Raw genomic sequence first — 27,058 nt, 5'->3', positions numbered from 1 at the left:
GTCATGAAGACGAAGCCACACCTACCTAACGCTCAAAACAGTAATGCTCTTATTTTTCACCTTCCAAAAAGGAAAGGAAAAACATACACAGCTAGGATTCGCATGTGATCACCCACCATACTACTAACTAGCCGGCGAGTGGCTTAAGTACGGCTGAGCGGACGGGAAGCCCTGTTCTCCACACCCTATGGTCGTATGTGCTAAACATGCACCTATAGGGAATCATACAGAAACTGCAAACTATTAGGAACAGCCAATTATATATATACAAAGTTACGTAGTAAAGTGCGGCGTAGGATATGATGATTAGGCGAGCATAGATGCAAAAACATATCCGTAAAGTCAAGAAGATTGAAGAGCGGGACATATATTAAAACTAGGCAGAATAAAACATAGAAGTAAAATCCCATAGAAGAGCTAAGCTAGGGAATCTCTTTCTTTCGTGAGGTAATAGTCGAATATATCGGGTATAGCGGGAGTGCGAGGAGCTATGGCTGCACGTCATAGCGCACTTAAAGTTACGGAAGACAGCAGCCGAAGCCGATTGGCTCTATTCGAATTATGAATAGCCCAAACAATCGAATCAGACTATAAAGATAAGTAACTGTAACAAAAGGCCCGACTGCACTCCGTGTGCTCTCACATGTTATTGAAGCAAGGCGTGGGAACAACTTGTAGTGGGTTATGGTAAGAAGAGAGCTATAGAGCAGAAGAGAGGTAAGTACGAAAGGTAAACTTGCGACCAGTGCAGATGAAGCTATAGAGCCTCGTGGACCAGCGATAGCCAAGCCTAGTGAGGATTCCACAAGTCAGCGAATCGGCGACGGTAAGCGTGAAAGTGAACAGCAATGCTAAACTTAAGCTAAGAAGAGAGTTTTACAACCAAGGACGGGCCAGTCATAGAAGGGAAACGTAAAGAGAAGCGTAGAATGAAGCCCTAGAACCCTAGAACCATAACAGCTACGACGGATAGAGCAGGTCTTGGCGGCGAAAATTGACGAATCAGCGGCGAGAATTTGGGACGATTTTACAGTGACAACGCAGCCAAACTTTGCGGGCAGCTCGCGCAGGGTAGTAACCCCTTCACTCGTTCCTCGTTTCAGGGCATTGGTTCTAGAACCCTAACCCAAAACACGCTAGTCCTACACGGGTAGTATTGATGCAGGGGCCGTTACGCCAAAATTACGCAGTACTGTTGTTTCAAAACACCGTTACAATTAGCTACTTTACACTTGTAAGAAACAATGGATTGTCAAATGCATGGTTGTTAGGGGGAATCGTACAAAAATTTAGACAATGAAATACAGTATAGCGAGACGAACTCAATGCGAGGAAAACAGAGCAAAGATGAACGGTTCATGTCTTCATAATAAGGTGCGCAGTTTCCCATTCCAGCAACGTATTGTCATTCGACCTCGTATGAGGGTGAGCTAGGCCTAAAACTCGTTGTTGCTTGACCACGCAGGTTCGAAGCAAATCAATTGCTTTGGCATACTGGCCTGTAGATTCCCACGTGAAAGCTAGGTTGGCCATGCTTGTGAGGGTAGATGGATGGTCCGCGCCGAGTTTCGTCTTGCGAGTCTCCAAGACCTGCACCTCGAGCTGCTCCGCCTCTTCCCATCGGCCCTGGTTCCATAACGTCGACGCTAAATTGGCCATGCTCGCCAGCGTGGCAGGATGGTCCACACCAAGCTTCGTCTTGCTCGTCTCCATGACCTGCACAAAGAGCTGCTCCGCCTCTTCCCACCGCCCCTCTAGTCGGTAGGCTTCTGCTAACATCGCAGTGCTATCAAGGGTGTCTTCATCTTCGGCGCCGCCAATTTTCATTCTTTGCTTCCTTGACATAGCTGCCATATCCTCTGCAACCGAAATACTACCACATTTTGTCGCATACCACGCCCCTTTGTAGAGTAGCGCAGCCCAGTTCCGGAGTGAACCTTGCGATTTCGGTCGATGTAACACGGCTGACCTCACATGTGGAAACAGTGACTGGCATCTCTCCCAATTTTCATATTCACCAGTCGGGAATTCATCATGTAGTTTGTTAATGAAACGTTCTTTCCACTCCTCCAACTGACCATAGCTTTTCAACCATGTGCGTACTGTTAGCTGCACTAGCCGATGCATTATGAACACCATGCTATGTTCGCCTAAAGTAATCAAAGAATAGTCTCTGAGCATCGCAATATCGCTCTCGAAATCGTCATCTTCGTCGGGTTCAGATGAGCAATCCCTATCCTCTTCACTTGATGCCTCCATAACCTTTTCCGGAGAAATTAAAGATTCTTGGTTTCTATCTATGTCTTGCACCCGTAGAAGATCCCCTGGGATCCCCTGCCAGTCGTAAAAGCTCATGAGAGACAGTAAATCAGCCGCAGACTGCCTGATCTGTCGAATATGGTCGAACGATATTTGCCAAGTTAGTAGAATTGAGTTTTTTGCCTCCCAGTCTCGATGGGTGTGCTTTCCCTCGTGATTAAGAAGTTTCGTGGCTTGATGATCATTCCGCCGAAGCTTTTCGAGGTATTGCGATACCGAGCATCGGGGTGAGCGGTGGGTGATGTAGCTAGCCGCTTGCACAATCGCGAGTGGCATAAACTCAAGTTCTTCGACTAGCTGAGCCAAACATTCTCTCTCTGCAGATGAATCTAGTTTCTTCTGCATGAGACCTAAAGCCTCGGCCTTATTCATTGGTTGCACATCGATCAGACTTTTCTTATGGCCGGTGATTTCCATTGCTACTGCTTTGTTCCGGCTCGTGATAATGATAGACCCATTCGAGCTTTCGAGAAGGTACCTTAGCGGTGGCTGCGTTGGGGCATGCCTCGGGGTGTTTGCTTGGGCCTCTATCCGTGTAGTTAATGGTTCCCGAAGAAGCTCGTCATCGTCGACATTATCAAGGACCAGAATCCATTTTCCGATCTTCCCATCTTGCAACCAGTTCCCGAAGAGCTGGAAAATATTAGAGTTGCGATCCTGGCGCCCGGGAATCTTAGCACGGTCGGCAAGTCTGCGGAGGCTTTCCTCGCAGCGGGCCGCATTACTCGCATGAACCCAGAAAACCCAGGTGTCAGGTGATTCCTGCCGGACTCGGTGGCAGTATTCAATGGCGAGTCGAGATTTTCTTTGGTAAAGTCAGTCTTGAACGGACCGCCAAGGGCTAGCTTGACCTCACCCAACCCCGCCTAGGCCAACGAGAACTATTCTAGACCCCGTGATCGAGGATTTTTGGTGGATTTGACCGAGGAGTTCATCGCGGCTGATAAAATCTGGATCATGCGGGAACGGCACGGTTAACAGTGGTTCTGGGCGGGGTTCCGGTTGCTCTAGGACGGAAAACCACTATTAGTCCTTGATTCTGATCTTGACCCATTTTTAGAAACTCACCAGATGTATAGTATATGGGCCCGTGACTTGTACCCACCTGTAACCCCTGATTCTGGTCGCCAAACGATATGGAAGTCATTATCAATATACAATGCAGAGGCCGTTCAAGTTTCGGGTAAAAGAAAGGTGCCGGCCCCTATTGTTTAGGGTTTATCCTTAGCCTCACTCTCAGGTGACTTCGTGGCCACTACCGCGCTATCCAAGCAAAATGTCTACGCGCCTGTCATTTAGCCAGTCAATGTCAGGATATTACCGCCCTGCCCCGCCCAAAGTCTTGGTGGTGACGGAATAAGGGCCGTATTTTACGGCATCAGCAATCTGGGCCATATTCATTTACTTGTTTAGAGCTTGATTGTGGATGAATTCTGGGGTGGAGAAAGGCAAATTTAGAACAATTTTGAGCCGTGGGTGTTCGTTTCGTGGTGGCGGTCAAGGCGGTTGGAGTTGGAAAGACTGCGAATGACGTATAATTCAACGCTTTGGTGTATTGGTCTTGTCAGATACCTTACATTTCCATTCTGACGCGCAGAAATGATCTGCAGTCTAGCCAGATTGAGACTAAGCAGTTTCACCATAGGCTTGGCGTTAGGGTTTGGGAGAGTTTCTCTGTGTAAAATGTGGAAGCCAATTTCGAATTTAGCTGTAAAGTACGCCACGGAACGATATCCCTTAACATTCAACTAAAAGGGAAGCGTTGGATTGCAGAATTGATGTAGTGTTTTATGCATTGAAGATCAAAGATGAATGATCTTTATCGGGCGATAATCAGTGATCTGCCTTATAGCAGTAGCTTGTTGGTGCCAATCCTATTAATCAAAGTCTGGAGATACAATGTGTACCTAGGTATTGTAGCCTGAAACCCAAAAAATTGGCATGTATTTAACAAGACGCATCGGTTACGCTAAGTGGATCTCCAGGTATCGAAGCGCCAGGGATCTACAGAGTGGACTGGTGCCTGTTATTTTGCGACCAGAGAGCCACAAAAGGCGGCCTTCGGATGGATTCGCTTTTGTTTTATCTCGACCCTTGACTTCTAGTCATATCAACATTCACAGATCTGGGAAGCACCTTCAGACAAAATGGTCCGACTGAGCTTTATTTCCTCCCTTCTATGTTTGAGCTTGGGTATATCTGCCGCGGATATCAACCACAGATGGACCAACGGCAATACAGCAACGGGAAACTCTGGTAACAGTGCGATTGAAGGATGTGAGTACTGGGTGAATGACATTGACACGGGTGACTCTTGTGAGACTATCGAGGCCTATTTTGGAATCACCAAAAAACAGTTTCTTTCTTGGGTGCGTACAGTACACGTCAAGGTCCATATCTCCATATCCTAGCTGACTGATCTGCTCAGAATCCATCGGTGCCACAATCATGCGCCTTGGTCCGCGGCTGGAGTTACTGTGTGGCAGGGCCTGACGATCCTGTCATTTCATCCAGCACAACTGCGACTCCGACGCCAGCTGGTACGCTGACATATTCGGGTACGGCGGCGCCTACCCAGAGTGGTGTTTTTTCCAGCTGCAAGAGTTACTACCTGGTTCAGGACGGCGACACCTGCAACACTATTCAGGACAGTTTGATGACATTTACCCTGGGGCAATTCTACTCATGGAACCCGTGAGAGACTCGAATCCCTTCCATTCTCTGACCTTGTTCTCATAAAAGCTTAGTTCAATTTCCAAGGGCTGCAAAGGCCTCCAGGTGGGCTATTATGTTTGCATCGATGGTGGATCTTCGGCAAGTTCAAGCTCTGCGTCTGCAACCCCGACGGCCGACCATCAGCCGCATCAAACAGGGATCCCATCCAATTGTATGTTTGATCATAAGCCCTTATACTGGCTCCACTTCAAGCCCTCGCTAACATTGATCCTTGTTCAGGTAACAACTGGCACTTTGTCGTTAAGAATGATACCTGCGCTACTATTGCTAGCAAGTTCGACATTACCAATGAAGAGTTCTATCAAATGAACCCGGCCACAGGATCAACCTGCTCGAACCTATGGTTATCCAATTATGTCTGTGTCGGCGTATCAGGTCTGTGCATCTCGTTCAACTCAACGGCCCGAATATCAGCTCCATGCTTAACAATCGTCAAATTATAGGTTCTTCGTCTTCTTCCTCCGTGACGACTGGTGCGGTGTCCACAAAATCGGCGACATCGACATCGACCAGTTCAGCTACATCAACCAAATCTGGAGACGCCCCTGGCCCAACAGGAAGCGGAACCGTCGCTGACTGTGTCGACTACTACGAAGCTCAATCCGGTGATAGCTGCTGGTCCATCGTCAATGAAAAATACACATATCTGACCCAGGCTCTATTCACGAAGTGGAACCCCTCTCTTGGCGACGCATGTAGCCTTCTCAAGGACCAATACTACTGTGTTGCTATCAAAACCGCCCAGCCAATGGCGGGGACTATTGATACGTGCAAGTCATGGCATTTGGCAGCGAGTGGTGATAGCTGTTGGACGATTGAGCAGAAATACGATGTTACGGCCGCTCATTTCAATGCCTGGAATCCCAAAGTCGGGACTGACTGTGCGGGACTTTGGTTGGGCTACTATGTGTGTGTCGATGCCTAGAGTTGGGGTCTCAGCTTGCTTGTCCTAAAACGGGGTAGCCCGGAAGAGGAATATTTCGCTGTCATACAAATAAAGATGACATTTGGTCGCTTCGAGAGCAAGGAATTGGGACAGATGCTTTGCTTATAGATTGAAATATTCGGACCATGGCGTGACTGTTTTATTTACTCAAACTGAGCCGAATAGCTAGCTTTCTGATTGGCCTGGACCCACTTATTACTATGCCCTTACGGCTCAGCGATTGGTCGGAGTAGAACAAAGATCAGCAGAAAAATGTGCTATGATTCGTCCCAACAACTGCTTCTGCAATGCTTTAGGGGAGACGATTCTCATTATGCTGTCTATTCAGAGAGCGTCCCGACATGGTCTCAAGGTCTTTGTAATTTGGAGAGCTGTGGTCGGCCATCGATTTGTTGGAAAGGGGGGAGTCATGCCTCGACACAAGTGCTAGCTCCTTCTCGAAGCAGTTTTCTACAGTAATGCCGCAGAATCCCTGCCACTGATTTCGAAGTACTAATTTATCTGTCACGTATCAAGGATCATGCTCTTCTTCCCTGGGATCAGTGCTTAAAGCTCTAGGGGTATGTCATCAATTTGATGTACGAGCGACTAAAATGAGTCATTCCGCAAGTTCAAGCAGCGGGTAATACCTTAGGCTCGGAAAGTGGTTTTATGCCGTAGACGAGACCTGCATGGAGATCTTTATTCGAATGGGATGATGCAATGCGCGACATAGCCAGCACACTCGGCAAAACGAAGCGGGTAACCAGCCGCCAGGTACGGCGCATGCCCCGAGAATGAAAGGCTCGGACGCCAGTGCTGGCTAGGTAGAAACGGATGGGCTGGCGCGGGTCTATCCGAAAGATGACTGTGAATGGATACGGGCGTGGGAACCGGGTGCCTGGAACAGTTTGAAATGTGTTTTTTTTTTTGCAGGCGGACGATAATGGATGACGTCGTCCGATTGATCGGTTCCATGCCGCGAGAAAGATTCAGACGCAATGCATCAGAATAGAAGAGAAGGAACCATAAACAGATAGTCAGCCTCTTTCTCGGTCTGAGGAGTTCCAACGACCTTTTATGCCTGCCTACCGCCCCCTGCCTCTTCTGAGCGTTTTGAGCAGGTTGGATTAACAAGATACATGAGACAAAGCGCAGCCTGCCGACAGGGAGATCCACCAGCCCATCCACAACGGAAATCACTGAGTCACGCGCAAGGCCGACGGTGTATGCGGCAATTCTCTCATTGGATCAAAGCGTTTCACATTCGAAAAAGTCCACGGTCTTCCTTGCTGCGCCTCGCCAGAAGAGGGCCACGGCGAAGGGATCGTCTCCAAAGGGCTGCTTAGCGTGAGGACCAGCGTCTAGACGGATGAGGCATCATGCGCAACTCCGGGGCCGAAAAAAATACAAAGGAAAACTCACGTTTGACATATATTGTCAAGAGACGGCTAAAGACTCTTTGGGATGTGGTGACTGCGGGCACTCATAAAACAAAGGAACTGGCAGAGAACAAGGAATAGGCGAAGAGGAGAATTTGAAGGTGATTCAAATTCCAGTTTTGCCATATTGGTGGAATTGTAGTCTCATTTATAGACGACGACGGAGGCCCGGAAAATGTAATCCTTCTTCTACCAAGAGTAGACGATCTCAACCAGGTCCTGCAATACAACCCATTGCAATCGAGGACGCTAGACCATACCAGTTTCATAGTCCACAACAAGTTATGGTTCACTGGCAAAAATTTCCGTAGTCACAGTCGCGCATTGACCACAAGATGCAGCATCGACCAGGGCCCAGGGCGTGTGCGGCATTTTCGCTACTGGCCAACATGAAAGAGCTGTGATTTCGAGTTTTCACTGATTGGGTGGAGAGGGGCCGGAGAGACCGACGACGACAACAACTGGGCGTTTGGCCAGGCAACCGGGAGCCATTCTATGAAGCCGGGGCTGTGCAATGCAACCTCAGGTGGTGCGGCGGGAGAGGCAGATGCAGCGTTGAGGGTATACTGGCACGTTGCAGATTTGAAGGGAGGCCCGCGGAATCAGAGACGAAAAGGCGCACTGGCAGAGGGAGACCTAGATATCTTCGTAGCATGGTGTTCAGTCACTGCCCTAGGGAAGAAGGAGGATCATCGACACGAAAGGACAGGATGCTGTATCATCCCAATGGTTACGCTTCTGGGTGACAGGCATTGCAAGTTAGATGTCGGATCAAGCGGCATCTCCGGTAAATATGAAAGGGGTAGTGCGTCGGGCTGAAAGCAAATACGCAGTAGTCGGTGGGGGCCAGAGTAGAAGAAAGGGGGCGGCGATGAGTGCAAGATAGAGAGGTAGGAAGAACGAAAAGGTAAGAGAGGGGGAAGATGAGCAGCGAAGACGGGTCTTTATGTCGGAGGGCATTAAAGGGAGGTTACGTGACGGCGTATTGGGGCGCTAAACCCAAAAAGGCAAAACTAACTGGATACAGTAATTCACAGGTCCGCCGTTTACAAAACAGACACGGACGGTTGGCGTGCAACTCGCAACCTCCCCGATCAGACCTTCTCTACAAACTCTTCGCATCTCTTCTCCTCGCTTGCATATTCACCATTCTCAACTTCCATCTTTTGGATATCAGCATTGAAACGAGTCATTCGCTTCGCAAACTCCTTCTCCTCATCCCACACGAAAGGGCTCTTGCTGGCGAACAGGAAGTCGATCTGCTCGAGTGTGCGGCCAGCAGTCTCGGGGAAGAAACAGTAAATGAGAGGGATGTAGAAGAACATGGCGGCACCGAATACGTAAAATGTCTGAGAAGAAAGATATCAGAAATGAAAATATGGGGAAGAGAGGAAAGAACTAACCTTCTCTTGGATACCTGCAAACATAACCGGGACCAGCAGCGATCCAGCGCCGTAGCCGACTGCCCAACCCGCAACACCAAAAGCGTTACCCTTAGCGCGCAGCCATGTCGGGAAAATTTCGGTTGGATAAATGAAAGGAATCATCAACCACGAAGAGCTGAAGACAACCACGTAGAGGAAGACCATGGCAGCGGCTCCGGTTCCGTACTGTTCAGCCTTATCGGGGTTATTGACGGCTCCACGGTTCAGACCACCACTGGAGGAAAGTCAGTAAGAGCAACGTCAAGGGCGAAATATATTCATACTCACAGAGCAAAAAGAATTATACCCAAAGCGACCGCTCCCCAGTAGAGGGTCCGGCGACGACCCACTCGGTCCAACACCAAGGCAGCAACACCAGTTCCCAGGATACCGCAGGTCATGCACAGGGCAGACAACCAGTTTGATTTGAAATCATCAAAGCCAGCAGTGCGATAGATGTTACCCGAGTAGATGACGACCGCCGCGATACCTGTACCGTACTGCATCATTACCTGGAGCCAAAAGGCCAACTGAATACGACGGCAAATGTGAATATCCCCCGAACCAATGCCCAAGAACATTTTGAAATAGCTGGAGCTTTGCGTCTCGTGTTCCATCTGCACGACAGCGACAATTTCGCGAATTTCTTTCTGCACATCCGGGTGGTCGCGGTCGCCGTCTCCACGAAGTTTGGTGATGATCTCGAATGCCTCTTCGTTGCGTCCGTCCTTGATGAGCCATCGAGGCGATTCAGGAATGAGCAGGGTACCGATGACGAGGAAGAAGACTGGGATCACTTGGCATGCAAAGCAGAAGCGCCATCGAAATGTGCCGCCGGCGTAGTCGGTGAAAGAGCTGGCAAAGCCAATCCAGGAAGACAAGGCAATGCCTCCAAAGTTGGCGAGGAAAGTCAGGGCGATCATTTGACCGCGATGGCTCGCTGGAGCCAGCTCTGCGGTCCACGAGGGAGCAATAACGATGATGAAGGAGACGCCGACACCTGCAACGACCCGGGCACAGAGCATGTGAGTGAGATTCATGGCACTTGCCTGAAGAATAACTCCGACAAGACACCAGAGACAGGCCATCCAGATCCCTTTGATACGTCCGTAGGCATCGGAGAAACTGCCGGCCCAGAAGGCGCCGAGAAGAGCGCCGAAATAGTACATGGCAGCGATGCCACCCTGCAGAGAGGGCTTGATGACTTTACCATGCTCATCGGCGAAGCCCATGCGGTGCTGCAGTTGTGATATTCGATTAGTTCCCGATTCCATTTCTGGGCAGATCATGGCTCAGGGGACTGCGGTACATACTCCATATTCTGGGGCGACATTGACAGCGCCCATGACACCCTGGCTCATGCCCTCATATGAAATGGCAATGGCAGAGACTGCAGTAATCAACTTGAGCAGTTTAGGTCCAGGGACTGTCCGCCAGAATCCTTTCTGGATCATGGTGAATAGCAGTGAACTAAGAAACCGTAAAGAAAGACAAATTGGAAATGAATAGAATATGAATAGAAAATGTATAGAAACTAAGAAACTCAACCCTGGATTATTGATAGAGAAGATATCATTTTCGTATTCGGGATATATGGGGATGTTTATAGACCATGAGTAGTCCCCCCCATAGAATGGATGATGGATGACGGAGAAAGAGAGACACAAGCAATTTCCACGGTTCCTTCTTCTCTATGGGTGATGGAAATGACTCCAAATTCAAAGCCTCGGGGGCCACTTCCTTTTCCGGATTCTCCACCCCCACAACCCCAAATCCCGAGTTTTCTTTCCACTCTCCTTCCCCACAAGTCATAACTGACCCTTTCCTTCATTTGATCTTGTCTACTCTCTAATCTCGTCTCGATATTCCTTCTTCCAGACGGACTTTCACCCAATCTTACAACAATCTTATACAAATCTGGCCTCCGGCAGACCCCATAGTTCTCAACATGGGAAAGTTTCGCTCCAAAAATGGATGGTTAGTCTTCCCCCGCAAACCTTCCCCTACACTACACGTACTATACACCTCGCCTATCGAGAATTGAGTAGAGCTGTGGCTGATCCAGATCTACGTTCCTTGGCTTGGGGCTTTTCTGGGGAAGCTTGCCATGCAGAACTATTGACTGCGTGACCGTTGACGGACAAAGTGTCCACTCTCCGTCATCCATCGTGATACATTGCTAAGTTCATCACAGCCTAACTTGCCGGAAAAGGCATGTCAAATGTAAGCCATTGAAAAGTTCAATATAGGCTAAATGCAAAAGCTTACCTGAAAACAGGTGACCAAGTCAAGCCGATCTGTGGGCAATGCCAAAAAAGAACCGCCCATGTCTACGAGTAGACTCACCTAAGTGCCTCAGAATCAAGCCTTATCAACCAAGAAAGACTAGAGAAGACCCTAAGGATGCTCCTGACCATGATCATGATGAGATGTCACACCTGCCGGAACGCGGAACTGCAGACGGAGTGATTGCCAATGCAACCAGCCCTGAACACACCATCAACCCAAGTTATGCCGAATTTCATAACCACCAACACGACTATACCTCGGTGACATCACCATACAACACTCAAGGATCTACTATCCCGTCAGAACACACCAGCGACTCTGTTTCCGTGTCTCTGGTGGCATCTTCAGTCAACAATACTACCACCTCTCCTTACTTCAGCGTGGCTGGAATACAGATCTCCCAGCTGCTTCAACCGGACTCGTTAAGTCCATGGTCTCCGGCTTCGCACGCAGGGGCGATACATGCAGGATCTCCACTGACCCACAGAGAAGCTTACCTGGTACACCACTTTGCAACGCACCTCGGGCAATGGCTTGACTGCACAGATGCTTCCCGTCAGTTCACTCGGAAAATTCCCATCCTGGTCAAGCAATCGCCAATCCTGCTGTATGCTGTGCTTTCTTACGCGTCCCGGCACGTCGGAGATGCCGAAATGGCCGAGCAGGCGCATGAGCGATGCGTAGAACTATTGATCCCCTTCCTGAGCTCGGAAACGGTTGCCAACGATGATATTCTGCTGTGTACCATTGTCATCCTGCGGGTGTTTGAACAGTTAAACGGTAAGTCGGAGAGAGTGTCAAACCATCACGAGACGCCCAGGCTAATCTCCTCGGGGCTGAAACAGTCATGGTAACCGGCAGCGATCAAGAGCGTCATTTAGCCGGATGCTCGGCTCTGCTCCGGGCATCGCAAGGACGAGAGGTGGACCCCTCGGCCCCGAGGTTGCGGCACGCGGCTTTCTGGGTGTACCTGCGTCAGTGCCTGTACAATGCGTGTGTGCATCAGCAGTCTCCCAATGTGGATTTGGACTTGGTTCTCATTCCCCCTCCGGGCGGAGGTGACTCACTAAGCAATCTGAAATCTGAAACAGCATGGGCTAACACTATGACTTGGATCTGTGCCACCGTGGTACACTTCTGCTTCGGGCCAAGTTACCCTGAGCCTTTCGCCAGAATGTGCCGATGGCAAGAGCTATCCGAGGCTGTCGAGAGTTGGATGAGCACAAGGCCGGGTACTTTTGACCCAATCTGGTATAGCGAAGCCGTTCCGGGCAATGGAAACCCTTTCCCAGAGATATGGTTCACGGCGGACTGGCATAGTATGTGTGCCAGAAGTCTTATACTTTGCGCTGTCTAATATTCTTTGCAGTTATGGCATTCGGTTACTATCATCTTGCCTGTATGCTCTTGGTCATTTACAAGCCATCGCCTAAATTTGCAGTCAGAGGGGTCCATGGTACAGCTCGTGAGTCTGATGTAAGCTCTGATGTTTCCTGTGGTGTGAATGAGTTCTCGTTGACGCCATCAGATCCGGGTCATGAAGCACGCTCGCGCAATTTGTGGTGCATGCAACAGTTCCCCTTCGACGGTGCCATCGTTAATCACGCTCTGTCATTCCACCTTTATTTGTGAGACATTTCCCGCCTTGTTCATGTAGGATCCAGTTACTGACATTGACAGGGGGCCCCTTGATGACAGATTTAGCAGAAAGAGAGGAATTAATGAGACTGCTGCGAGATATGGAAACGAAGCATGCGTGGCCGACGAGTTGGATAGTGAATTCTCTTAAAGAAGAATGGTCGACAACGTAATCCGTCCACAATGCCTACCTATGTACATCAAAAATAAAGGAATTGGTCTACGCGACAGAGGAAAGACAGGAAATCATTGGCCCTCATTAAACGACACCACGGCATACTTCCCGTTTTGGACCCAGGCACCATTGGGCGCCTCCTCATTCAACGCATCAACTTCTCTCTGAGTCGGGACGCCAACACAAACGTCAGACTTGTTCGTGCGAAGGGCCAAAGTTTTGATGCCGCTCTGCTTTCCAAGGGGACCCAGTGCCTCCTCGAACGTGGTGGTGTGAGGCCACAATCCATCCCTGGTCAGTTTGCGGTAGTTGAGGTCGCCCTTGAAGATGACCAGACAGCTGTTCTGGAGTTCCTTGAAGAGAGCGGGTGCCTTGGATGGCATCTCGTGGAACGAGAACGGTGTCGTCCAGAACGGGTCGCTCGTGGTCGTGATCGCGCCCGACTGGAAGAACTTGCGGAGTCTCGAAATGAGTTGATCGAGAGACTCGCGGCTTGGGAAGCAATCGGAGGAACCAAGATGCTTGAACAGTGATTCGATATCAGAGGGGATGGCATCGCTGACGAACCACGGGGATTCTTTGGTATGCAGTCTGACAGAGGTAGAAATGCCGGCGTCGAGCAGGTAAGCGGCATAGAGCACATCGGTAAAGAGCTCGAAGCCAGCATTGTCGAGGATAATGTCAATCTGGCGACTAGGTTGACCGGCAGTGCGTTGAAGATACGCCCATACGTCGTCCGTGTCGTTGTCGACGATGTTCCGCTGGCTCTTCTGGATGGCATCACGGCCCTGCAATTTTTGTAAGTCCTCCAGAGTCAGATTAGCGAGGAGTGACAGGTCTGTGGCATTTCCCCACAGGGCGACTTCCGTCATCTCGATAAAACGCAACTTCTTGGCCTCTTCCTTGCTCTCATCCTGGACAAGTCCAGTTTCGGCTACGGTCTGCATATAACGGTTGGCGAGCTCCTCCACGGCGGCTCTTGACTTGACAAAGGTAGAGTCTTTTTGGCGCTTGAAAACATCATAGTTCTGCCAGTGCTTTGAGGAGGTGAAGATTCCTTGGATGCGTCTGGTGGGATTTTCAGCGCAATTCTTTCGATCCGATCTTTACAGCAACAGTCGTACCTATACATGTAGCACTCTCCAAAGAGCCACGGGCAGTTGGCCCAACTGCACTCTCCAATCGCAGCCAACTGGTTGTTCCACTCTTGAACATCGGGCTTGCCGTCATCTTGCAGGGTTCTGACGTGTCGTGAGTTTCTGCGTTTCGGTGCTTGGAGAAGAAGTACGTACGTGAGAGCATTGTTCTTTTGAATTTCTTTTTGACGTTCTTGAGGGCAATCTGAATGGCGATGCTCTCCGCTCTTTTCTGATCGTCAATGTTCTCCATGGCGGCTGTCTCGCCCATGTCGTCCACGGTGCCCTGAATGATTTTGGCCCATCGGCTCTCAGCCGTCTGTTTAGCCATTGAACCCTCATCTGAGGTCCAAACCGAGCGAACTTCATGAGCGTTCATGGTGGCAGAAGGCATGACAATGTGATTGTTATAAATCCGACTGGGCAAGGTCAAGGAAGCCAAAACCGCAGATTCAGGGAACTCTTTAAGTATTTTTAGTTAGAGACACATAGCACGGATCATCCTCACCTGGTCGACGGAAAGAGAGATGGATGCCCTGACCAGAGCTCGGGATTCATTAGCCATCCCTCCATGCAAACACGAGAGAACCTTGGCTGCCTCCCCGATCTTCACCAATAACACGAGATGCAGGCACGGGTAGTCGCATAAACGGCCCGAGACTGACGGCTTAAACGCTTCTCCACGTTTCCGCAACTCCGGGGTCGAGTGGTCTGTGCATCTCGTCTCGAAGATACCCAATTAGGCAATTCTGGCTTGCTTCTCGGGCTCGGATCAGCCATGTAGCTCGCGAAGCTCATCCCCGAATCCGCCCTTCTCAGCATTCTGTCTTGCGCATGACTTCGGAATATCAGGAATTACGGGGTCATGTTGTTTGTCCAGCGCAAATTGGGGTCGGGTGTCCTAAGGTATATGAAGCGGTTTTTCGCTCCTCTGGATTACCGTTGGAATCAAGTCATTGAATTGCAATTCTGTATATGCAAATTACAAAAATGGTCACTTCAGTTGAATTTCCCGAGCCCAATGGCTCTGCTCACGTCAACGGCACCCGCCGTTGTGTTGCCGATGGCACCCTCGACATCACAGTTCTGGGAATGAACAGCGGTACGGCTATGGACGGCATTGACTGCGCCTTGGTTCGTTATCGCCAGGCTTCTCCCGAAGCTCCTTTGCACATGGAGATCCTCAAGGTACGACGGTTCTCTAGTAGTCTTTTTCAGTCAACTTCAACGGAACTGACAAATTGCCCTAATACAGTATGACGAGTTCCCCGTCCCGCTAGATATCAAGAAGCCCGTCCTCACCATGCTTCGCGAAACAAAAACTACTCCCTCCCTCATGTCCCAGCTGAATGTGCAGCTCGGCAACATGTTCGGCGAGACAGTCAAGCTCTTTTGTGAGAAGCACAACGTACCCATTGATAGCATCAACCTCATCGGCTCGCACGGCCAGACCATTTGGCTTCTCTCCATGCCCGAAATCGGCGAGACCCGGTCCGCCTTCTGCCTCGGCGAGGGAACTATCATGAGTGGCTTAACCCACATCACTACAGTTACCGACTTCCGCATGGCTGAACAGGCGGTCGGCCGCCAGGGTGCTCCTCTCGTCGCTTTGATCGACGGTCTCCTTCTTCGTCACCCGACTGAATGGCGCATCTGTCAGAATATCGGCGGTATCGCTAACCTCTGCGTCATTCCACCAGACAGCGAGGGTGGCGTCGACGCCATGGTTGACTGGGACTGTGGCCCGGGCAACATGTTCATCGACGCCGCAATGCGCTACTTTACCAACGGCGAGATGGAGTATGACCGCGACGGCGAGTGGGGTGCTCAGGGTACCATCAACCACGCAGTAGTCGACAAGTTCCTCGACAACAACAAGTACTGCAACCACCTGCCCCCCAAGACGACGGGTCGTGAGACCTTCGGTGACAACGGGGCCCAGGAGATCATCGACGAGTGCTTGGCTCTGGGCATGAGCAAGTACGACATCATCGCCACCATCACCCGCATCACCGCCCAGAACATTGTCAAGCAGTACCGCACTTTCTTTCCCCGGTTTAACATCGATATTGAGAAGATCGCCGGTGTCTATATGTGCGGTGGTGGTGCCCACAACCCCAACATCATCAAGTATCTCAAGGCGCAGCTGCCAAAGTCGAAGATTCTCAGTCTTGATGAAACGGGTGTTCCTTCCGATGCCAAGGAGGCAGTCTCGTTCGCTCAGCAGGCTCTCGAGGCTATTCTCGGCCGTGCTGCTCTTGTTCCTATTAACAGTGACACGTTGACTCCTAACACCATCTCCGGTAAGATTGCGCCGGGATTGCGTTGGAGAGAGATTATGGCAATGGCAGTGGAATTCGGAAAGGGTCAAGCTCAGTTGCCGACGGTCAAGGAGATGGTTATTGACCGGCCATACACCGAATGGAAGCCTTAGAAGGGTGTGGAAGTGCAACTATTGATTTGTATGACTTATGACTTGCATACAAGGATCTAAGAATGGGGTGATTTTAATGTACCATTGTTATCGACTTCGAAACATGTTTCTGGTTGGATCTCTTCCTGACCCCGTCAAGTGATAGTATAATGTACCACTGTTTCGTGGGCGAGATCGTGATATGTCTCACGTTGGGGCAGAAGAAGAGGGGCCTGCGCTGCTCATGACTTAACCTAAACCGACGCAGGTTCTATCCAAGCTTAGCTAGTATTAGAGCGTGAGTGCACCACGAAAACCCCGTGCGCAGGTTTCTATCTTGAGAGGCTGTCTGGTTGCAATTGAATTGTACTAGTCCTCCAGTACCGACATAATCCTTTAAGAGTAAATATTAGGCTACTCCCTTCAACACATAATCCGCCATCGACCTCTTCTCACGAATTATATAAGAAACAAAGGAAATTCACGAAAAACTAGGAAATAAACCACGACAAGGCCCGCCCATTTGCCTCGACATAACCAGGCCTTGCATTGGGCTTAATAGTTCTTCGCTCATTATGGTAAGTTAGTCTATACGTAACTTATAGGCTACTCCCAGGAGCTCATGAAGAACTGTTGGGCCTTCTTGAACGTACTGAGGCAGATAGAGCATTGTAAGCAACTTGGGAGGCTGGAGTCCCTGAGGGATAAATATGAGATATGACTATTGTAATGCATGTTGAATGGAGGTTATAGTCGACAACTCCGCTCTAGCATGTTTCGACCTGAATCCTAGGCCGCCAACTATCCCGCCATAACTATCAACTGCCGACTACCGAAGTATATAAGGTCATTTCTATTCAAGGCAGCGGTTTCTAGTGTGTCTTAGGCACGAGTATGTTATATCGACCCTTGCCTAGATACTCATACGATCTTCTGTCCACTTGTCTTGGGTTTGGCTTGATGCTGGTGCACGCAGCGTATAGATTCAGAGTTGTGCTGCATAATATCAGACCAAATTCATAATAAGGCACGCCAATAATCGAATTTCAAGAATTTAATAAGCAACTATAACCATACTAGCACACCCAAGACTCCCAAGTCAAAACCGAATATTAGACAACTCCCTATAGATCACCCGCGCACAGACCACCCTCCCATCTCCAACATCTTCACTTTTGTTCTCGAACAACCTCAAATCACCACACAATGGCACACCTCGCACGCACCCTACCCAGAAGGGCCCTGCCCACCCAGCTAGCCCCCTACCTGCGCCGAACCCAAGCACTGAGCACAACCACAATCCAACCCACGCCTCAACGAACCCGCCCAACCCGTTACCAACCCAAGACCCCCCTCTCCCAGCTCAGAACCTACCACTCAACCCTCCACCCACGCCTCCCAGACCACGAATACACGAACTCCCAAACAGCAATCCTAACCGCAGCCCTCGACCACGTCCCAGCGCACGGCTTCACCAGCACAGCCTTGACACTCGGAGCCCGCGACGCAGGATTCCTAGATGTCTCAGTGCAATTGCTCCCGCGCGGAGAATTCGACCTGATCCTCTTCTGGCTTGCTAGTCGACGAGGATTGTTACGCGGAAAGGTCGAGGAGGGGGGATTGTTCCGGCGGATTGCAGCGGAGAAAGGGAAGGATGTTTATGAGCTTGGGGTTGAGGAGCGGGTTCGGGGGTTGCTTTTGGAGAGACTGAGGATGAATGACGAGGTTAGGCATGTTTGGCAGGATGTGAGTATATCCCTTTCTTTCCTTTCCTTTCCTTTCCTTTCCTTTCCTTTCCTTTTCAATCATATGAACTTTTTGGGGGGCTTATACTAATCTGCTTTGATATCTACTAGGCTCTCGCGCAAATGTCCCTTCTGTCTAATATCCCCCTCTCGCTAACGGAATTGCATGCCCTCGCATCCGATATCCTCACTTTATCCGGTGACGCATCCGTCGATGCGGCGTGGTATACGCGACGTCTGGCGGTGTCAGCCATCTACGCCAGCGCCGAGGTCGTCATGACGCGCGACCCGACACCTGATCTCTCTGAAACAGCTGCGTTTGTGGAGCGCCGGTTTGAGGACCGTCAAGCTATTGCTGATAAACTTACCGGTCTGGGCCAATGTGCCGGCTTTGGATGGAACACTGCTGTTGGGCTCGGCCGCAGCTGGGGGTTGAAGATTTGAGGTGATACTTGCATACTATCATATCTCTCTTCTCTTGAGGAGAACTTTTGTCTGGGTGTGAGTGAGGCTGTTGAAGGAACAGGCTTTGCTTGTATGTGTAGGATGAATGTGTACTTCTATCTTATTTCGACTATCCCATCTGGTTAAGTCATCCTACCAATAATTGTATCTGTATTTGTATATATGTATTCTACTCCGTTCTTGTTAATTGTCAGGGAAATCAGTCTATTTGGTTTTTCTAGGATCCAGTCCTTGCTTGTAACTCGTATCCTAACAACTCTCCGTATGATTGAAATGCTTAAATGTTCAGGTCCACTGAAGACTAGAGCCAAGGCCTATCGCATCCCGCCGTTCTCTGAAACAGCAACAGCCGCTGGATATCAAAACAAATCCAGAAAAAGAGGCGCAGACAAGGAGTATCTTGAATTGTAAGAAACGCACGCACGCCATTGAAGAAATTCGCTCAATGCAGAGAAACATTTTGAACCGCTTCCTCTACGCTGAGAGGCGCAGCCTCCGCGGGGGCATTGTCACCGGATTCGGCTGGTGATACCAGTAATGTTGGTGATGTTGGCGAGAATGGGTCAGACAGAGTACTTCCTTCCGGAGAATGAGACTGAGTCTGAGACTGGGTCTGCTGAGCTGGGGCAGGAATGCTGTCGCTTTCGAGCTCCTTTGACGGACCGACACTACTGGCTCCGCTCTCAACGGAATCACTCTGTCCATGCTGTGCTTTGCCGCGGCCCCAGCGTCGCGGGTTCGGAGGAAGCGGGGCTTGACCGTGACGACCGGCTCCCGACACCGGGGCTGGAGATCGGTGTTGACTCGAGGTTGGTGTTGTGTGTGATGAACGACGAGGCGGCGGGAGCGCTGGGGGTGGGTTTGATGCTGAGCGTCGCGGCTGGGTACCTGGGGGTGCCAGATTAGAACTTGAGACGGATTCACGGCCATCTGGGTGTGAGAGTGACGGGGGTGTCGCAGGGTTTGGGGTCGTTGATGTGTGTGTGGTGGTAGGGCTGACTTCTATGCCTTCGGGGATGGTGTAGCCGTCGCTGCTTGTGCCGGGGGAGTGGTGCTCCTCGTCGTCCACGGCCATACGGCGCCCGCGCCAGCGGCGAGATTTCGGGGGTTCGGGCTTGACCTTTGGGGGTCGGATGATCGGCGTCTCATCGCTGAGAGCGGCGACTGGAACACCGTCTTTGCGACTGGGAGTCATGATCCCTGGCTTTTCGTGTTGCGCTGCAACTGCTTGCACGCTCAGCGAAGATGTAGATGCTGGCTCTAGGTTCATGCCGAGCCGTTGTACTAAGCTATGTTTTCGAGGTGCCTCGGAAGAACCGCGGGAATCCACCCTCGTTGGCGATGCTGTATCTGACGTACTAGCAATCGTACTTGCACGCGAGATTGTGCGAGCCACTTCGAGCGGTTCACCGATATCTGCGGGTGACTCCCTAATGTCTGCAGGCGACTCGGACTGCTCGGCTTGATCAAGGACGGTCTCAATAGAAGTCGACATAACCTTGGTAGGCGTATCTTGCGTTTCAGCCGAATCAGGCTGTTCAGAACTGCGCAGCCAATCTACCGTGGCACATCGACCGACAAGTCGGCATGTTGTTTCATCAACCTCTTCGAAATGGAGGATTTTCTCGTGTTCTGCGTCGCTTCCATATGAAACTTGCCCTCGGACAAGGATGCTGAGCAATCTTCGGAGCTCATCACGTTTGTAGTGCGGTGGATTTCTTAGCTGTGTGTGAGCTAGAAGGGGGTAAAGAACGCGGAGATATGTATGTCGCAGCGCAGATGCTTCCTCGGGTAGATCGAGTAGATTGCGGATCAAGATATCAACCAGAACATGCAAATCATTCGTGAAGAAGTACTCGTATGTGCTAGGGGTGGTGAATATCAGATACAGAAGCTTCAACGTTAGTAACTGCAAAGATGTCTCGGCTGCAAATTGTCAGTCGCCGTATCAATCGAAGACAAGAGGTCCACGTTACCCTCGCGGTTGATAAGAAGAATGATATTCTCCCCAAAGGTCTTATACATTCCACCATAAACAGACAAGATCTTAATAACCTTGTTGGTCAAATGCCCCGAGGGCCGATCATCAACAGGATCATGAGCCGAAATCATAAACTGCTCATTCAGAACCAGCTGCACAGAGCCATCAGCATCGAACCCAACGCAAACATAGTGAAAACCACTCACAAGCACCCGAATAACTGGATAATGATACGGGTCCGTAACGTCATAAGAAAGATCCTCAATGATATCAAAAAGACACCGAATAAAGTCGTCGTCCACGAGAACTGCAACAGAGCCCCAAAATCAGCCACCAACCAGACCGAACCAACACTCAAAGGATATCAACGCACCCAAATCCTCAATCTTAACCCTCTGGATCCTCGACATCTCATAGATAAGATCCATCAACAAGCGATGCAACCCAGCATCGCCATCCATATCCGCTCTCCGCATAGCCTGAATAAGCTCAAGAAGACGCGCAAACGCGCCCTCCTCATTCAGCATCTGAAGCGCAATTTCATTCTGTCGCCCGTCGAAGAGGATGAATGACGCAATGAAGTGGAGGGTTGTTGGGTCATCTTCTTGCAGCAGGCCGTAGATGATCTGGCGTCTTACGTAGTCGGCGTGAGCGGCGAAGATACTCGATGCGAAGAGTTTGTAGGAGCAGCGCGCAATATCGGTTTCTGTTTGGAGGTATTCATCTGGGGGATGGATGTGTGTTGTTAGTGATAGTTCGCTGAGGCAATGCGGGCTAGGTGGTTCAAGTTCGTGTTTGGGGATTCGTGTTGGATCAAGGAGATCTATGCTTTGGTTGGGCAGGGCTGATTACCTTTGTGTTGAGTTGTTAGACTTAGGTAGGCTCGGAGGGCGTTGTCGATCAGGTCTTCGGAGTCGCAGGGCTTGGAGACGATCGTTTGGAGTTCTGCGGAGAGTCAATTGTCATATTCGCGTGCGTGTCTGGAATAAAGAGATGGGTTTTGATTCTCCAGGTACTTACCAGTCCAGAACTCAGTCTCCGAGACCTCAGGCTCCATTTCCCGTCAGACTGCTCATGCCGAGACGTGCGAGTTGGAGAGTTGAAGGCGGGGGGGAATTTAGTCCCACTGCGGGTCAACCCTACGCACTTCACTACGACTGCTAGTATACGAGAATAGTATGGGAATAGTACAGAACTCTCATTGGCATCAATACATATATATATATATATATATATAAATCCAGGCGCAATTATGAACTGGGGCGCAGGAATGGGTGCGCTTCGGTATTCCTGAGAGAAAGGTTAGTTGTTTGTCCACAGCATTGTTTACGGCTACGTCAGCCACTTACAGAACGTATTTATCTAAATCCACCACAGTCGTGTCACTGAAGAGCAGATAAAAGTATTTCAGCGTCTCCGCTAACCAGAATGACTCCATGGTATCCATCTGGGTGGGCTTTTGGGCCGTGACATCATTGATGCCCGCGTGGGCCAGGTCTGTCCGCGTGTGTTTGACGATGGCCTCGAACATCTGCCATCCCTTCTTGCGCCAGGACTCTTCACCGGTCAGACGATACATAATGAAAACAGACTCGATTGCCTCGGGTCGAAGGATGTATTTGGGCAATGGGATACTGGTCATGCCCGCGGGGAGGTGATCCTTGCCAACCGACGCCTGTGGTGAATCGGGCGATGGAGGCGAACGAGGCGCGTCTCGGTTCTCCAGGTCAGCTGTACCAGGGAATGGTGTTGGGCTTGAAATAGCAGAGGTAGCAGAAACAGCAGATGAAATCGCAGCACTGCTCTCACTGCGCTTCTCTACGATGTCGCTATCGTGAGGGTTCAACGAGCCTGGCATGGCCATGGGAATGGTCTTGCCAACCGGCTCTCGTGATTCATCGATCATGCCCATCTTGATACGCTCAGCATAGGCGCTCTCTCCATTGCGGAACTGGGGTCCCGCCGCTGGGTCAAGACGCGACCAACGTGCCACGCCAGCATCGAAGGTGGCTTGGTCCCACTCACAGGCTGAGCCCTTCTGACAGCTTAGAAGACGGAATCTTTCTGGCATTATCCCAGTCTGCGTGACCTCGTAAGCCCACACACAACCGTCGGTAAGCTTGGCTGCAAGGTCCAAATCACCCTCGATTCCAAATGTCTTCGCTCCCAAGGCGAACATCCCACCGACGAAACATGTGAGGTGAGTTCCTTCGTATTCGAGATCTTTGATATCGGGGGCCTTTCCAGGTGTCACTGAGGCAGAGGCCATGAATCGAATGTCACGTCCGCCTTTGACCATGGGCTGGAACACGAGATGTTTGCGGGCAGCAGCAGCAGCCTTGGTGTACATCGACTGGTACTGCTCTAAGCCACCTAGGAGGAGGTATTCCTTGGGCAGGTACTCGTAAGTTGAGTCTGCCATTCCTCCCATGGTAAACTTATTCTCACGGGACGAGATGGGCAGTTCCAAGCCGCCATTGCATTGACTTGCAAGCGGTGACTGTTGCTGGCGCGCCTCGACGCTTGCCAAATTGGCAGCATGGGTACCATTGGCAAGTTGGACAGGTTCTTCAGCATCCGCATCAACATCACGCGGGATCAAGTTCGTATAGCTCTCCATATCCGTCGGCGCAGAATAAGGTCTGCGGGTTTTTGTGGAAATTCTCTGAGTCGTTGAAGCGGCATGCTGCTCGCGCGTAGGGCTACCATTGCGCAGAGAATCGTATTTAGTACATCCCTGCGCATTGATACGAAGAGGCCACAGTCCAGGGATGCTGGTTGTATCTTGGATCTTCTCCAATTCATTGGTAATGCGCGCAATTGCATCATAGTACTTGTCCTGTTGGGTCAATTGAGCCAATCGAGTGAATTCCAAAGAAAGCGATCCAATTTCAGCCAGACCAGCTCGGATAGAGGCCCGATGGCGCCTCGCAACGAATTCTCTGCTATTTGTCAGTACTAAATAACAAACGAGGAATTGAATCAAACTTACGGAGCCCATCGGTAGTAAAGATGCGGCATGCGGTTTGGTGTATCAAAGGCACCAATAAGAATCTCGGCAAGCTCCTCGGCCTTCTCCAAAAGCACCGTATACCGATGACCAGAGATATCATAAGCACCCAAAAGGCCACCAAGGTAACGAATGGTAGTCTCAAAGAGCGGGATATCACCTCTAGATGAGGTCTTGAAATCAATCTTCTTAACGAAATCCACAGCCTCGGTGAACTCCTCCTTCAACTCCATAATCCAAAGAGTATCAAGAGAATCAACCAAAGTCGCACCCCAGCCATTGAACGGGTTCTCGACCTGCTTTGACAGTGGCTTAACCTCATCATGCCCCATAGCGATCTTCTTGTACCCCTGCCAAGCATGCTTAAACTCAGCCTTGATAGTGCTAAGTCGCTGCAACCGCTCCTGCTTATCCGAGCTCGACTCATCCTTGAACTTAGCCTGGAGCTTGGGAATCTTCGACCGCTCCTTGGGCAGCTTGATTGTCTCGCCCGCCGGTACGGGGAACTGCTCAGTGAACTTCTTCCACCGAATGCCAGTGCTGGGATGGTCCACTGAATGTCTACCAGCACCTCCGTTGTCCATCTCCTCTTGAATGCTGGAGGGGTCTTCTGTTGTTGGTGGTGGCAATTTACCAGCGCCACCCACTGGCGCGGGGTCCTTCGAACCGTCCTTGCTAGGCACTTTAACTGGCGCTTTATCTTTGGTGGCATCCTTGAGACTGCTGCTGCTACCCTTTGACCCGCTGCTGGGACCAACAGGAGATCCTATCTTCGGCTTTTCGGTAGAGGGTGCGGAGCCGGAGGAGCCGCGGTTGGGTTCCGGGATGACATATTTGTCACTCTCCTCGATGGCAGCAGCGGCGGCTGGGTTGTCGGGTTTCGGGGCTTGGGGTTGGTTTGGGTAGGCAGAGGCGGGATCTGGTGGGTGAACGCCGACAGGCTGTTCGATTGACGTATCGCTCCAGTCGCGTGATCGGGCGAAGTGGATGAAGGTGAGGATGAACGCCGCAGCGAAGATGACTAGAACTCGATAGCGACGAGCTCGAAACATGTCGACTGTCCCTCTTAGGATCAGAATTGAACTACCGAGGGAAGTGTAGAGAGGGAGAAGGAAAATAGAAGTTCGCGCCGAGTCTAGATGCAATCACGAGACTGTAGATCCACTTAAGCTTCCGGTCTATTTATGTTTTTTCTTGGACATTTCTATTTCTTCGTATAATCAATGCTGCTATTTACATTATTCTGCTCTTCTGTGCCAATTTCTCTTCCCTTTCTCTACCAAGAGAACACACTCCCCTGTTTCTCCAAGCCAAGACCCTAAGAAACAGGGGGCCCCGGGCCCCGAAACATGGTGGAGAAGCAGCCCATGCGCCAGAATCCGGGGCCAATGATCGGCGTCTGCCAGCCCTGCTAATTGCGCCCTACAAACGCTTGGGAGGTTTTATGCAGGCGATCCGCAAGGGTCTTCACATTGGCCTATCATACTTGGCGATTTCAGCCAGCTCATTTCAAGGGTGTCGGCCCTTAACCGAGATTGGTGCAATTGGGCCGATTCTGACAAACATGTGTAATTATCTTATGCCCGAGAAACATTTGAGGCCCGTTATAATGCGGAGATATGCATGTAGGCATAAATACTGTAATCATTAGTCTTTTAGCATACATACCACTTTATTACTTCATACTCCGTAGATATAGGCTAACTTATAGTTAAGTTATACAGTATATTGATCGGAGTAGATAGCTCAGTTCTACAGAGGAATAGAATGTCCAGTTCGTGTTCCCCGTACATCTGATAGGTCTCTTTCTCTCCGCCCCTTCCCTTCCTCCTTCTTTCCTTCGTCCTATCCTTTCTCCGTTGAATTCATTGAATCATTTTATGCTTCATGCTCTATTCGTTAATGACCACGTCACTCACAGTATTAGTGCCCGTATACGGAGTGGTGTGGTCGCCTTGACCCTGACCTCTACGGCTCGAACGGAGTACGCTACACCGCCGTTCCAGGCGATGTAGATGCGAGAATAAGGCCGAGACCGTCGGCTCTTTGACGGCATGAAGGCCGGTTGTCGTCGCTACGTCTTGCATCATTGTGGACTCCTACGATACGGAGGGCGGTTTGAAACAGGTGTGGACAGGGTTCATGGGGTTTACGGGGGCTGCCTTCGCCTTCTGTTAAGAATATAGACACTAGGGCCGATTTTATGAGTACCGGGGAACGGATGACGGCAGGCTTCAACGGCCAGGGTATGGCTGTGCGGCACGGTGGTGGGCATCATGATCCTGAGTAAAGAGGATGAGCTTCTGGAAAGAGTTGTTGCGCGGCCGGGTGACAGGTTAGCCGATTGGTGAAGGTAGATGGGAAGAGATTGAAGAGTGCTGGGCTGAGGAATTTAATTGTCGAAATTGGCATTTAACTGGGATAGTAGTCAAGTTACCTATGTACTTGATTTCCTCTGTCACTTCTTGGCGTTCTCTTTCCGTATTAGTGCTCAGGCCTTGCCGCTTTTTGCTCACTGAGTAAATCCCAGCACGCCCCTGAGCGCCCTGATGCGCTCACTGAGTATTACATAAGCACTCTGATCTGCTCACTGAGCATCACCTGATAATCAGCTGAGCACCTGGATCCACTCACTGATCATCATCTGAGTGCCCTGATTCGCTCACAGAGCATGAGCTGAGCATCGGCATGAGCGGCCTGAGTAAGCTACATCAATAAAACACAACACGCTAGTTTCATCACGTGCAACTCTTCTCTAGATCGCCCCAATACTCCCATCAAAAAAGGACTGGCGTCGTTAATGCGACCGTTCGCTCTTGACCCATCGGTCTCCCACTTCTGGCTTTGCTCCTAGGATCACTCGTTTATTTCGCCCCACGATGGATCTCTGTCAGGGCAATGGCGAATGAGCGGATTTACTTTGAATGTCTACTATCTTGCCCCGTAATAAGACTAACTGATAGGATTCATGTTCAGCGGGTTGCGGAGATAGATTGGTTCTTTACTTCTTTCAAATGCGCGCGCATATTTGAAGCCCCTTCCTAAGCGTATAACGTCAAATATTTTCGCCATGGGTGGATGGGATTGGTGGCCCGCCATACGCTCCCAGGAACCTACTAGACTACTAGAGTGCATTAATACTCCTACGGCTTATAGGGTATTTTGTTTCAGCCAGCCATCTACTTTGAGACATAAGGCTAGCTCCCAGGAATCCCCACCTTTCTCACATTTCTCTCTGAAGTAATGTCACCACAAAGATGGAGACATATCAAACCAGTCCTCCCAGAATAATGATTTTATCGTCTCTCTCCCATCCATCCTTAACTAAAGGCAAACACTGTAAGTTCAGCCTTAATTGAC

The 27,058-nt window shown here is 50.3% G+C and overlaps 9 protein-coding genes across 9 annotated transcripts; 4 read left to right on the top strand and 5 right to left on the bottom strand.

Moving 5' to 3' along the window:
• Positions 1-1,356: 1,356 nt before the first annotated feature.
• N7489_011720 (uncharacterized protein) lies at positions 1,357-3,466 on the bottom strand (the record flags this gene model as incomplete). Its single annotated transcript, XM_056717469.1, has 3 exons — positions 1,357-3,124; positions 3,176-3,326; positions 3,388-3,466. 3 exons carry the CDS (start codon positions 3,464-3,466, stop codon positions 1,357-1,359), a joined length of 1,998 nt encoding a protein of 665 aa, XP_056565091.1.
• Positions 3,467-4,466: 1,000 nt separating this feature from the next.
• On the top strand, positions 4,467-5,980 carry N7489_011719 (LysM peptidoglycan-binding domain-containing protein; the record flags this gene model as incomplete). Its single annotated transcript, XM_056717468.1, has 5 exons — positions 4,467-4,688; positions 4,748-5,013; positions 5,067-5,206; positions 5,275-5,430; positions 5,499-5,980. The coding sequence occupies 5 exons, from the start codon at positions 4,467-4,469 to the stop codon at positions 5,978-5,980; spliced, it is 1,266 nt and encodes a 421-aa protein (XP_056565090.1).
• A 1,590-nt stretch (positions 5,981-7,570) lies between these two features.
• On the bottom strand, positions 7,571-10,300 carry N7489_011718 (putative MFS monosaccharide transporter; the record flags this gene model as incomplete). The annotated part of the gene is made up of 5 exons (XM_056717467.1): positions 7,571-7,611; positions 8,570-8,771; positions 8,826-9,081; positions 9,135-10,084; positions 10,160-10,300. 5 exons carry the CDS (start codon positions 10,298-10,300, stop codon positions 7,571-7,573), a joined length of 1,590 nt encoding a protein of 529 aa, XP_056565089.1.
• Positions 10,301-11,152: 852 nt separating this feature from the next.
• Positions 11,153-12,924, top strand: N7489_011717 (uncharacterized protein; the record flags this gene model as incomplete). The annotated part of the gene is made up of 4 exons (XM_056717466.1): positions 11,153-11,915; positions 11,981-12,454; positions 12,505-12,763; positions 12,816-12,924. The coding sequence occupies 4 exons, from the start codon at positions 11,153-11,155 to the stop codon at positions 12,922-12,924; spliced, it is 1,605 nt and encodes a 534-aa protein (XP_056565088.1).
• A 95-nt stretch (positions 12,925-13,019) lies between these two features.
• N7489_011716 (damage-control phosphatase ARMT1 family protein) lies at positions 13,020-14,478 on the bottom strand (the record flags this gene model as incomplete). The annotated part of the gene is made up of 3 exons (XM_056717465.1): positions 13,020-14,016; positions 14,073-14,178; positions 14,241-14,478. The coding sequence occupies 3 exons, from the start codon at positions 14,476-14,478 to the stop codon at positions 13,020-13,022; spliced, it is 1,341 nt and encodes a 446-aa protein (XP_056565087.1).
• A 596-nt stretch (positions 14,479-15,074) lies between these two features.
• Positions 15,075-16,518, top strand: N7489_011715 (UPF0075 family protein; the record flags this gene model as incomplete). Its single annotated transcript, XM_056717464.1, has 2 exons — positions 15,075-15,272; positions 15,340-16,518. 2 exons carry the CDS (start codon positions 15,075-15,077, stop codon positions 16,516-16,518), a joined length of 1,377 nt encoding a protein of 458 aa, XP_056565086.1.
• A 1,185-nt stretch (positions 16,519-17,703) lies between these two features.
• On the top strand, positions 17,704-18,686 carry N7489_011714 (uncharacterized protein; the record flags this gene model as incomplete). The annotated part of the gene is made up of 2 exons (XM_056717463.1): positions 17,704-18,243; positions 18,354-18,686. 2 exons carry the CDS (start codon positions 17,704-17,706, stop codon positions 18,684-18,686), a joined length of 873 nt encoding a protein of 290 aa, XP_056565085.1.
• A 463-nt stretch (positions 18,687-19,149) lies between these two features.
• N7489_011713 (DUF2013 domain-containing protein) lies at positions 19,150-21,745 on the bottom strand (the record flags this gene model as incomplete). Its single annotated transcript, XM_056717462.1, has 6 exons — positions 19,150-20,633; positions 20,684-20,840; positions 20,895-20,995; positions 21,062-21,412; positions 21,541-21,633; positions 21,709-21,745. 6 exons carry the CDS (start codon positions 21,743-21,745, stop codon positions 19,150-19,152), a joined length of 2,223 nt encoding a protein of 740 aa, XP_056565084.1.
• A 193-nt stretch (positions 21,746-21,938) lies between these two features.
• N7489_011712 (glycoside hydrolase family 47 protein) lies at positions 21,939-24,750 on the bottom strand (the record flags this gene model as incomplete). The annotated part of the gene is made up of 3 exons (XM_056717461.1): positions 21,939-21,978; positions 22,038-23,630; positions 23,681-24,750. The coding sequence occupies 3 exons, from the start codon at positions 24,748-24,750 to the stop codon at positions 21,939-21,941; spliced, it is 2,703 nt and encodes a 900-aa protein (XP_056565083.1).
• Positions 24,751-27,058: the final 2,308 nt, after the last annotated feature.

The sequence above is a fragment of the Penicillium chrysogenum genome, assembly GCF_028827035.1.
Source record: "Penicillium chrysogenum strain IBT 35668 chromosome Unknown utg000005l_segment0_segment0, whole genome shotgun sequence".
In the NCBI taxonomy this organism is placed as follows: domain Eukaryota; kingdom Fungi; phylum Ascomycota; class Eurotiomycetes; order Eurotiales; family Aspergillaceae; genus Penicillium; species Penicillium chrysogenum.
Note: the sequence above shows the minus strand (reverse complement) of the source record. Positions and strands in the feature narration are given on the sequence as shown.